Raw genomic sequence first — 12,258 nt, 5'->3', positions numbered from 1 at the left:
ATTGGCTCAATTTTGGCCACTGAGGCCACTTGGGGAGTGAATCAGCGGATGAAGATCTTCCTCTCTGTCTCTCCTCCTTTCTTTATATCTGACTTTCCAATAAAGATAGAATCTTTAGAGTGTTGGGGCAGAATCCCAGTCTACATGAAAAACAAAAAATAGCAGTGAAAAATAAATAATACAAAATCTGTAAAAAATAAATGGAATCATCTACGAGTCTGACAAGATCTGTGTGGGTTGGCCTGCTGTCTGTGCGCTCTCTGCCGGGGCTTCCCTCCCGGTGGCCGTGGCCCTGGGACATGTGGCCTTAGGCTGCAGGCTGTCACAGGCCGCGTACAAGGGCCTTCTTTCAAGTGCTGATGGACACTCGGCCGTCAGGTACTGTCTTTCTCAGTATATCAATGGCATTTTCAGTCCGGTAGACTTTCAATCTGTGTGCCCATGTTACGAAAGTATCGAACCCTTATAAAGTCTCTATTTCATGTACAGTTGGTGGGATCTCTCCGACACGGAACTCCGAGGCCTGCGTCTCAGCTCCTGAACTGGTCTCCCCGGGGACTTGGGTGCCTGGCTGGTCGCAGCTGAGGTGTTTTGCTGTCTTCCCTTCCCCTAGCCCAGCTGAGCACACCTGCTTCGTGTGCGACTCGGGGGCCACATAAGCAGGATGGTTACTTGTTCCTCTGCAGTCCAGGCCGGGGGGTTCTGCCTGCAGTCTATCTTAGGACCCTGAATCATTGGGTCTGGCCCTACCAAAGCAACCTCAAGTGGGACCCCAGATCCAATCTATAATAGGCTAATTTTTACCAAAGTCTGTGGAGAATGCTATAAATTTCCAAATGATCATGGCAGAAAAAATGTTCCCAGCCTTGCCTCCTCTTGTTGAAATGCCACAGGGTGGGGCCACAGATCATGGAGGCAGGCAGGGTGACCACTGCCCATGGGCTGCAGTATCCGTCAATCTAGTTGGAAATCACATTTAGGTAGAGCGACTTAACACAATGGGAATATTAATCGTTGGATCCACTGAGACACACTGGGGAGACTGGGCCCCTCACCCCTATACCCTTCAAAGCTTTCATGGGCGTTTGACTTTTATCTCCCCCACGCCTGGGTGCCTGGGTCGTTGGGAATTGGCCTTTAGCAGCTCCGCACCTCCATAACCCATCTTCTCACAAGGTCATCCAAGGAAACTGTTTTCAGTTTGGTAAAAGTAACCTTTAATAGTATTCATTTCTCTTTAATTCAATTTGCCATTAGCTACACTGTTTCATGAGCTTCACTCAAGAGATACAAACGTGTTTGTAGAGATCACACAGGTTTGGGGGCTGCTGCTATGGGATGGTAGGCTAAGCCTCTGCCCGCAGCACATCATCCCAGGAAGATTCTGGTTCTAGACCTGCTGCTGCACTGGGATCCAGCTCCCTGCAGACAGCCTGACAAAGTAGCAGAGGATGGCCCGGTACTCCAGCCTCTTTACCCACGTGGGAGACTGGATAATGCTCCCTTTAAGTTGTATTTATTGTTATTGCTAAGGCAGATCTATAGAGAGGAGATACAGAGAGAAAGATCTGTCCACTGGCTTACACCCCAGTGACTGCAACGGCCCAAGCTGAATCCATCTGAAGCCAGGAGCCAGGGGCTTCTTCCGGATGCAGGATCCCAAGGCCTTGGACCATCCTCCGTTGGTTTCCCAGGCCACAAGCAGGGAGCTGAATGGGAAGTGGAGCAGCTGGGATGCGAATGGGATCCCAGTGCACGCAAGGCGAGCATTTAACCACTGAGTCATCGCACCGTGGACTATCTTGTGGTTCTGCCTTTCAAATAAAAATGGGTGAATCTTTAAAAAAAAATCATCTATGGGGGGGGGTCCTTCGGACGCGGGTGCGTGTTCTTGGGGACCTGGGAAAGTTTTGTTTCCACTTCTTGGACTGCCCCGGACTCCTCCCAGGTACCTGCTCGCCCCGCAAACTACGGAGCACGCGCTTCCTGGCCCTCCCCGCCGAGGGGGCCCAGGCCTGCCCAGGCAGGCCAGGCTTCCTGACCACTCCCCTGCACTGAACCTACTTTCCACCTTGGGTCCCCGCTGGGTCCGAGTGGCTGCAGGCCCGGAGAGAAAACAAAAGTTGGCCGCGCTCACCTCAGTCCCCTCTGCTCTCCCAGCCAAAGAACAGCCGGACCGGGCGCTGCGGGGGCAGGCGGGAGTCCCGCGGTCACGGGCGACCCCGGCACCGCGCGCGCGTCCGGGGCGCCGGGGCCGCGGGATGCGCCTCCGAGGCCGAGCGGCGCCGGGAGCCCCGCGGCCCGCGCGCCCCGCCCCGGCCCGCCCCCCGCGCGCGCCCCGCCCCCGCCGCCGCCTCCCGGGCCCCGCGTCCCGCCCTCCCGGCCTCCTCGCCCGGCCGAGCTGGAAGCCGGACCCAGGCCGCCGGGCCCGGCCTCGCCGCCCGCGCCCGCCATGGCCCGCGCCGTTCTCCCCTGGTAAAGATGGCGGTGCGCGCTCGCCGCCACCTTTAGACTAATGACTGTCCGCAACATCGCCTCCATCTGTAATATGGTGAGTGCGGCCGCCGCCGCCCCGGGCCGCGAAAGGGGACCTGAGCCGCGCGCACGCCGGGGCGGGGGCCCGGGCGCGGGTCTCCTCGCCGGAAGTTCTCGGCCGGGCCGGGCGCGCGGCCTCAGCCCCGGAGCGCCGGCCACTGGGGCCGAGCGCCCTGGGGGACACTCGGGCGACCGGCTGCTCGGCGGCTGCCTCGGGGGACCCCGGGCCGTAGCTCGGGGGCCGGGCGTGCCGGGGGAGGGGCGCCCGCCCTCTGCCTGGCGGTGTTATTGAGCCCCCCCGGGACCCCCGGGCTGGCCCCCGTCTCCTTCCGAGGTCAGTTCTCGGGTGCGTGACCGCCACTTGGCTGCGGCGGTCGGTGTGTCTGGAGAGACCTGCCGTGTGCTCCGGCCGCGGCCGAGCGCGGTGTTGCGGTCGCACGAGTGAACTTGAGCGGCGGGGGCTGCTGATGCCTCTGTTTCCCGGTGTGTGAAGGAGGGATGGGCTCTCCGTGGCAGGAACGGTGGCAGGCCCCGGGAGCGGGCTGTGTGCGCTGGGGAGGTGTCCCGGGCTGTGCCGCCGGCTCCGGGGTGCTGCCGGTTGGCGAGGACCCGGCCAAGGCGCCCGGCCCTGGGCTCCTCTGCCGTCTCGGGCCGCGACCTGCCGTCCCTCCCTTTACAGTTTGTGCGGACACAGCGCCCACGGGGTCCCCTGGGCTCTCCCTGCCGGCCTCCCACTTGTCGGCCTTGGGGCGCTCAGCCTGGCCGCGCCGGGGGAGTGGAGGCGTGTGTGCCTGCTCCTGTCCCCGCACCTCTCTCCAGCCGGGACACTCCTCCTTTAGAGCCTCTCATCTTAGTGGTGGGGGGACTCCTTTGAGGGGATAGCTGTCCCTAAACGGGGACCCCGGAAGAGGTTGGAGATGAGCAGTCTTGGGATAAGGCTCGCCGCCCGCCCCTCCCGGACCACCGGCCCTTTAACGCTCGTGCCCCACATTCTGTTGGCAGTCCTGGTCAGTTCGGGGCAGGCTTCAGCTTTCCACCCTCTGGACTTGGCCGAGGCCAAGCAGAGGCGGGGCTGCCCAGAGGGGCCGGCACAGGTGCTGGCACAGGGCGAGCTCGGCGGGGCTGCCCAGAGGGGCCCGGCACAGGTGCTGGCACAGGGCGAGCTCGGTCTGGCTGCCCAGAGGGGCCCGGCACAGGTGCTGGCACAGGGCGAGCTCGGTGTGGCTGCCCAGAGGGGCCGACACAGGTGCTGGCGCAGGGCGAGCTTGGCGTGGCTGCCCAGAGGGGCCGGCACAGGTGCTGGCGCAGGGCGAGCTCGGTGTGGCTGCCCAGAGGGGCCGGCACAGGTGCTGGCACAGGGCGAGCTCCGTGCGTGGTCTCTCCATCTTCTGGCTTCCGCAGCAGCCGGCTTCCCTGCTTCTCCCTGTCGAGTGGCATCAGCGTTGCTTGGTGCAGTGAGAGGGAGAAGCTGTTATTTTTTCTCGCCTTCTCTCTGCTGCAGCTGGCTCCTGAGGGGAGCTGTGAAAGCAGAGCCGCCTTTGTGCCCGCCTGGTGGCCGCAGGCCTGCTTGGTGGCCGAGGCTGGCCTGCTCCTGGTGCTGTTCTGCACTCCAAATCCTGAAGCAGGTTGGATACTCCAAGCGTTGGCCGGGTCCCAGGGGGTGCCAGCCTCTAGCTGCTTTTATTTTGCTCATGGCGCACCTGGGGCTCTTGGCCCACTTGGCAGAATGTCACAGTCTGTCTCCAGTGAGATGCAGCGGGAGGACAAGCCTCTGGGAGGGCGGCAGGCTGGCACTGCGTCCCAGGTAGACACCTGGACAGGCGCCGTTCTGAGAGAGCTCTTGGCAGTTCCTCAGAGGAAATATCTGCTCTCGCTGCATCCCTGTGTGGGGACTTTGAGCTCTCAGGGCCTCCCTGGCCTTGGTCTCTCCTTATCTCCCTGCAGGAATGGGGCGGGGACATTGCTTTATCTCCTCGGGACAGGGACTGCTAGCTGTTCAGGTCAACACCATCCAGTGGGTTCAGGCACAGCAGAGGACGCGCAGCCCTGTGGGTTGGTGTGTGGCCCCTGTGGGTTGGTGTGGGGCTGGGATGGTGGCCCCTCGTGCAGGCTGCTCAGGGCCCCTCGCCCCTGAGGAGGAGGGTGGGCAGCAGAGAGACTGCTGTGCTGTGGCCCCGTCAGACGCCAGTGTCCGGTGCACCCCTCTCCTGGGCCTCCCCTCAGCGATGAACTGTTTCCAGGTAAGTCTCTGCTTCTCCCCCAACTCGCCGTCACCTGGCCCCTCCTCCCCGCTGGCTGGTGTTGGTGGTAAGAGCCTGTGGGGGTTGTAGTCTCCTCTTTGAAGATTTTATTATTTGAGGGGCAGGGATAGAGTGAGAGAGAGAGGTAGCGTCCATCTGCTGGTTTGGTCACTCCCCAGATGACCGCTGTGGCGGGATGTGGGTCTAGGCCAGGTCAAAGCCAGGATTCTGGCACTTGTTGCAGTTCTCCCGTTGGGTTCAGTGGCTCAGGCACTCGGACCGTCCTCTGCTGCTCTCCCAGGTGCATTAGCAGGGAGCTGGGCGCAATTGGAGCAGCCAGGACTCGAATCATTCTGCCCCATCGCAGGCAGAAACTTGCTATGCCACAGTGCCAGCCCCTGAATTTTTCTAATTTCAGTTTTTTTAAAGATGCATTTATTTGTTTTGAGTTATTTTCCTTTGAAAGGTAGATTTGCAGAGAGAAGGAGTGAGAAGTATTTCCATCTGCTGGTGCTGGTTCACTCCTCAGTAGCCAGAGCTGAGTTGATCTGAGGCCGGGAACCAGGAGTCAACCCGGAACCAAGAGCCAAGGTCCCCATGCTTCCCCTGACCCCCTGCAGGTACTTCCGGGTTCAGATGTTGCCTCCTGTCCACTTGCCCCTGACCTGCCGAAGTTTCTGTGGCCCCTGGGGCCCTGGGAGTTGGTTGCTGGTTTCCATTCACTTCTCCTTCTTCCTCTTCTGGGCGAACTCTTGCCATGGTCATTCTTGATCGCCTTGCTCAGGGCGAGTTGGCCTGGCCCCGCAGGTGGTTCGGAGAGGTGAGCTTGTCTGGCTGGTGTTGGCCTGGCCCCGCAGGTGGTTCGGAGAGGCGAGCTTGTCTGGCTGGTGTGTTGTAACTTTCAGACTACACTCACTGCTATCAGGCATGAAGGAGTGGCCCCTGTTGGTAATCCTCTGACTTGTGTCCGGACCAATGGGTTTGTTAGCAGAGATGATCAGAGAAGGTTCTAGTGTTTGTGCAAGAATGAATTCAGATGTGAGACACTAGTGTGGGCAAGGCAGCGAGGTTTAATGGGGTGAGGCATCTGTCAGAAAAGACGGACTCTGAGAGGGAGAGCGGCCAGGCACTGAGACTGGGGAGAGCCAGGTGACATGGCGGGGAGAACAGACGTGGGGGCTCGGGGGAAGCTGAGTGCTCAGCCTGTATTCAGGTTGGGCCTTCTAGGGGACTCGGTCATGTTCTTCCTGCCATTTCTCCTTCCCCTGGTCCTTCTTCTCCTGGGCAGAAGGTTTGCTGGGTGTGAAATAGGTAAGATTCGGCCTCAGGTTTTATTACTTGCTGTTACCAGACTTGGTAGCTCCCCTGAAGTGTAAGATGCTGGCCTGCTTCTTTACAGGATGCAACTTCTGTCTGTTTGCCTTGGGCTCCTCCTACATGAGTAGGCTAATTTTTGACTTCCTATCTGTTTTTAAAAAGGTGTATTTAGTTTTTGAAATGGTTATAGTGGCCAGGGCTGGGCTAGGCGAAAGTCAGGAGCTTGGGCCTCCATCTGTGTCTTTCATGTGGGCCATCCTCTGCTGCTTTCCCAGGCACATTAATCAGGAGCCAGATTGGAAGTGGAGCAGCTGGGACTCCAACTGGTCCTCATGTGGGATGCTGGTTCTACCCGCTGCACATAGCACTGGTCCCAGGACTTGGTGCATGTTTTTGTGGCCTTGTCCAATAGATGGTTCTTTTTTTTTTTAAGATTTTTATTTATTTTTATTGGAAAGGCAGATATACAGAGTGGAGGAGAGACAGAGAGGAAGATCTTCTGTCCAATGATTCACTCCCCAAGTGACCACAACAGCCGGTGCTGCGCCAATCTGAAGCCGGGAACCAGGAACCTCTTCCAAGTTTCCCATGTGGGGGCAGGGTCCCAAAGCTTTGGGCCGTCCTCAACTGCTTTCCCAGGCCACAAGCAGGGAGTTGGATGGGAAGTGGAGCTGCGGGGATTAAAACCGATGCCCATATGGGATCCCGGCACGTTCAAGGTGAGGACTTTAACCACTAGGCCATGCCGCCAGGCCCAATGGATGGTTCTTAAGGTTTCTGTTGAAAGGGCTTGTCTGGAGGAAGCAAAGTGGCCTGTGCTCTTGGAGTTGCTCCAGGTCATCCTGTCTTCCTTTCATTTGCTGCTGGTGCTGGGAAATGGGCTTCTGAGGAAATGCCTTGCACCAAGCTGATTACAAGCTGTGTTTGCACAAATGACCAAGTGTTGTCATCAGCCATGTTGTTGCTGCACCTGTGGCCCACGGGTGCCTGGTCAGTGGAGAAGGTGAGGACATGCCCCCGGCAGCTCTACCATTCCTCATTTTGTGGGCATAGTGTTGGCAAGATGAGACCATTTCTGGGCAGTGTGATATTTGCATGGATGGAGGCTGAACAGAGCCCCAGGAGCAAGCTGCAGAGTACAGGATCAGTGAGGGGTTGGCGTCGCACAGTGGGTTAAGCTGTCACTGACTGCAATGCCAGCATTCCGTTTGTGTCCCAGCTGCTCTACTTTCCATTCAGCGTCATGCTAATGTAGCTGGGAAAGCAGTAGAGGATGGCCCAAGTGCTTGGGTCCTGCACCCACTGAAAGTGGGAGACCTGGCGGAAACTCCTGACTCCTGGCTCCAGACCAGCTCAGCATTGGCTGTTACGGCCATTTGTAGATTAAACCAGCAGATGGAATATCTCTTTCTGACTCTCTTCCTCTCTCTATAACTGTCTTCCATATAAATAAGTGAACATTAAAGCTGATGGACACAGCAGGACATATCTTTGATATGCTTTTTTTGACTGAAATTTGGCAAAGTTAGGTGTTTGTAACTTTTCTTTTATAGGGGGTCCTGGGGAGTGTGTGGGAGCTGGGAGCTGTGCCTTGTGCAGCTGCCCTGATAAGCGTGCATCTCATAGTAGCTTTGGGCAAATTGCTGTTTCTTCCGTGTCAGTTCCCGCTTCCTCCTCCAGTGTGTAAAACTGAGATATGTGTGTTATGAGAAGCTTTTTAAAACAAGACTTTATTTATTTTGCTTGAAAGAGTTGGAGATTAGAGGGAGAGGGAGGGAGGGGGAGACACTGGAGAGAGAGCTGTTCACTGGTTTACTTCCCAAGTGGCCACGGCCGTCAGCCTGGGCTGGTCTGAAGCCAGGAGCCAGGAGCGTCTTCTGGGTCCCACGTGGGTCAGAGGCCCCAGGGCTGTCCTCCCTGTTTTTTGAGGAACACTAGCAGGGAGTTGGGTCGGAAGTGGAGCAGGGTGAATTTAAACCAGCACCACCCCCAAGATACCTGTGCCATACTGACTGTGCCGGAGCACTGGCCTGTGAATGGGATTTTTAAGAGCATTTTTTTTTTTTAAATGAAACTCTGCATTTCTTAATTGGCCAGTACCTCCTGGAGTAGCTGGCCGTGCTGATGTCTCATTTGGTAGCATTTTAGCATCCAGGGCACAACCCCAAGGTGCTGCTTGACACCAGTTTTTTGAGTGCCATGTTTGACTTCTTTCACACAAATGAAGTCACTTTGAAATGAAGGGAGAGTAAAATTGGTAAGAATTTGGAAAAACATTGAAGCCTAGGGGATTTTTTTTAAATAAAAATAGCTTTTGTCTTGGTAAATCAACTACTTGGACTGAACATTTTGAAATTGTAAAGTTTTGTTTGAGAAAAAATTTTAATTTTTTTTCAAATTTTGTTTCATTTATTTTCATCTGTTTGAAAGAGTAAAAGAGAGAGAGGGAGAGAAATCTATCACCCATTGATTTATCTCCCAAATGGATGCAGTGGCTAGGCTGGGCTTAACTGAAGCCAGGAGCAGGAATTCTATCCGGGTCTCCCATGGGGTGGCCAAGTACTTATGTCACCCCCTGTCGCCTTCCAAGGCACCTTGGTGGGAAGCTGGATTGAAAGCGGAACAGCTGGATGGGAGCCAGGGCGGGGGAGTGGGGTCTGGGAAGACAAATTTACAAAGAGATGGAGAGACAGAAAGATCTTGTGTCCACTGGTTCACTCCCCAAGGGAGTGGCCAGAGCTGAGCTGATCCAAAGCCAGGAGCTGGGACTTTCTTCTGGGTCTCTCTGGTGGTGCAGGGTCCCAAGGCTTTGGGTCAGCCCCTGCTGCTTTCCCAGGCCACGCGCAGGGAGCTGGATGGGAAGTGGAGCACCGGGGCGCCAGCGGCCTTATGGGATCCTGATGTATGCAAGGTGAGGATTTTAGCCACTGAACTATTGCGCTAGGCCTGGAAATTTTATTTTTAATGAAAGTGTGTCGACCTGCTAGTTGGGAGGAAGGGACAGCTTGCCTGGCTGTGGTCACTGCTCAGCCTTTCCGTCCTTGAAGAAGCACAGCTGCAGAGGTGGTTAGCGGGTCAGCAGGGAGTGGGTGCAGTCGCCACAGTCTCTACTCTGGACAGTGGCTAGATTTTCAAAAAAAGCACTGAGAGTGGTGGTTAATGTTTAAGGAAAAGACCTTCTCCTGTGGCCCCGCGGCTCTCGCGCACAGGAGTCTAAGCTGGCTCACAGTGCGACCAGCACGTTGGCAGATTCTTCTGTTTTTCTTGGACTCCACGGGGAAAATGAAGTCTTAATTTAATGAGGATTGAGCATGGGAGTCACTCCTTTGGCCACCAGCTCCGTGTGTCCTGTGAATTATAGCAGACAACCTGTTCAGTTTTTGGTAATTTGGAACTTTGGAGTGTGTGTGTGCCTTGTCAGTGAAAGTAATTTTCAATTTTAATTCACTGTTGACAGTTTTTTTTTTTTTCTTAAAGGCAGAGTTACAGAGAAAAAGGGACACAGAAAAAGAGATTTTCCAACTACTGGTTCACTCCCAAAATGGCCGCAGTGGCCGGAGCCAGGCCAGTCAGAAGCCAGGAGCTTCTTCTAGGTCTGCCATGTGGGTGCAGGGGCCCAAGCGCTTAGGACATCTCCCCTCCCCCCCCCCAGGTGTATTAGCAGGGAACTGGATCAGAAGTGGAGCAGCCAAGATTCGAACTGGTGCCCGTGTGGGATGGCAGCACCACAGGTGGAGGCTTAACTTGCTATGTCATGATGCTAGCCCCTGTGGGGCTGTTATGTCTGGCTGTCTGTGAAGCCAGTGCCAAGCAGAGTGACCCAAGAGTTGAAAAAATGAACATCTTTTAGTCTAGTAAACTTCTCTGGTCTAGATATTTTAACGCCCCCTTAGAGAAAACTTAAGTTGTGGTGAAAACAATAGCTAGATTAGTTTTTTTTTTCTTAAAAATTTTACTTTTTGGGAAAAGCTTCAACATGGTGGCACCAGTGCACGGTTTAGTCCCTGACCATCTGTGATGGTTTCATAGTGAGAAGCAGGTGCACTACAAGTAGCATGTGCCGAGTTCTGCAAGCCACATGGCTAGGAAGTACATGACGGAAATAACTTTCATGTTTAGACTTGGGTTCCATCCGCAAGCTATCTCATTACCTATGTGCAGCAACCCACCGTCTCAGAACTGTGAAATCTGGCGTACTCCCGGCCCCAGGCATTTTGGGTAAGGGCTGTTTGACCTGTGTGGTGCTGTTTGCTTGTGTTGTAAATGAACAGTAGTGCACAGCTCTATCTCAGTTTACTGTTGTTCAGATGGTGGTTTGAGATATATCTGCTGTACTGGCAGTTCTGGTTGGTTATAGCTGCTGCATGGCACACCTTCGCCTGACTGCTACAGTGTGTTCATGCTGTCAAGCTTGTACAGTTTCGTGTGTGCTGTTTTAATGCTGTGAACAGGAGTGAACCTGTCTCCCTCTGGCGTGTTTCTAAGTGGGCACCTTTCACTTTAATGTATTGCCAGGTTGGGGGAGGCGTCATGGTCCAGTGAGGCAGCTGCCATTTGTGATGCTCGCGCCCTGTTGGAGTTCCAGCTCTCTGCCAATGCCCCGGCAAAGCAGTGTGTGACTGCTCAGCTTTCTGAACCTCCGCCCTCGGTGTGGGAGGCTGGGAGGAAGTCTCTGGCTCCTGGCTTTGGCTGCCCAGTCATAGCTGTTGTGGCATTTGGGTTGTGGACCAGGCTATGGAAGACTCTCTCTGCTTCTCCATCACTCTGCCTTCCAAATAAATAAATACTTCCTTTAAAAATATATGTTGCCAGATCTCTGCCTGGGCCAGTTTTCATTCCAGGCAGCAGTTCCGCTGTTCAAGGCGGTTCCATCCTGCCCATGCTTGGTGGTGTTAGGTTTGTGACTTTGCCCCCATGATGAGATTGTCTTTGTGCTTTAAAAGCTGGACTTTGATGTTTTTCGGGGAGGTTTTGGTGTTTGCTCACCCAGGAGTGACTTCCCAGGGAGTCAGCAAAGCACAGTGTCAGTTCTGTCTGGAAATGGGGAAAGGCACGGTGCAGAGCTCGGGGTGCCAGGGAAGCTGCGGGATGGAGGAGGAGGAGCAGGAGGGTCCATGGAGGGGTGAGGGCGTGCCGCAGGGAGATTCTGGACTGCAGCAGAGATGGATCTCCAATGCTGACAGTCCACCCGGCGCGGTCCGGGACGGCACCTGGCCCTGTGCACGCTTGTTTGGTGAGGTTGGCTTGGTGAAGCTCCTTATGGTGAGGACAGCAGTGCCCTGGGCCTTGAGTTTTCCTGTTTTCAAGTTGGTTGCTAGCGGTAGCGTGAAGTTGCGGTCTTCTTCCCCAAGTCTGTTTCTCTGTTCTTGGAGATAAGGATGCTATTTCAGAAATGGCTGTTATCTGATGTGCTGGGTCATCCTGCAGGAGCCTGGGTTAGGTTCTCCCTACCCTTGGCTGGGCTTTTCAGAGGGCAGGGAATGTCAACTTGCTGCCTGCACGAGCTCCTGGCTCTTGAGTGGAGTGAAGACTGGGGCGCGCGCGCGCGCGTGTGTGTGTGTGTGTGTGTGTTTTCTCTTTGGAAATTCCGACTCTGAAGTTTGACCCGTGAGTTTTGGGCTCATCTGGAGTGGAGCCCTGGAAGCTGCACTTAACTTTCCCTCTCTTCTTCCTTCCCCTTTCCCTCCTTCCTTTTTTTTTTTTTAAGAAGCTTTGTCTTCTTTTTATTTTTTTTTTTTTTACTAAAAGGTGAAAGATTTGTTTGATCTGAAGAGAAATCAGTGTATGATTTATCTTATTTTTATTTGAAAGGCAGAATTACAGAGAGAAGGAGAGGCAAGAGATTTTTCCATCGCTTGGTTCATTCCCCAAACGGCTGCGATGGCCAGAGCCGAGCTCGTCAAAGCAGGAGTCGGGAGCCTTTTCCAGGTCTTTCAAGTGGGTATAGGGGCTCAAGGCACTGAGCCATTCTCCGCCACTTTCTCAGGCCACAAGCAGGGATCTAGGTTGAAAGTGGAACAGCTGGGACACGAACCGGCTTCCATATGGGATGCTGGCCCTGCAGGCGAAAGCTTGGTATATTATGCTATGGTGTCAACTTCTCTTTTTCTCTTTAAACCTTAAAAAAACCTTTCTTTTTAAAAGGATTTATTTATTTTTATTGTAA

At 54.8% G+C, this 12,258-nt stretch overlaps 1 protein-coding gene across 4 annotated transcripts in view; it reads left to right on the top strand.

Moving 5' to 3' along the window:
* Nucleotides 1-2,406: 2,406 nt before the first annotated feature.
* The window catches only part of USP46 (ubiquitin specific peptidase 46), a 54,418-nt gene continuing 44,566 nt past the window's right edge, over nt 2,407-12,258 (top strand). Inside the window, exon 1 of one of the 4 annotated variants that reach the window (XM_040966867.1) lies at nt 2,407-2,551. In XM_040966867.1, the coding sequence (XP_040822801.1) occupies nt 2,516-2,551 (36 nt within the window). In that variant the 5' untranslated portion in view covers nt 2,407-2,515. Of the gene's footprint in view, nt 2,552-4,497; nt 4,776-12,258 lie in introns of those variants that run through there. The other 3 variants (XM_040966866.1, XM_040966865.1, XM_040966864.1) reach the window with 3 other exon arrangements.

The sequence above is a fragment of the Ochotona curzoniae genome, unplaced genomic scaffold (genome assembly GCF_017591425.1).
Source record: "Ochotona curzoniae isolate NIBS_2020 unplaced genomic scaffold, NIBS_Ocur_1.0 scaffold_4506, whole genome shotgun sequence".
NCBI lineage: Eukaryota > Metazoa > Chordata > Mammalia > Lagomorpha > Ochotonidae > Ochotona > Ochotona curzoniae.
Note: the sequence above shows the minus strand (reverse complement) of the source record. Positions and strands in the feature narration are given on the sequence as shown.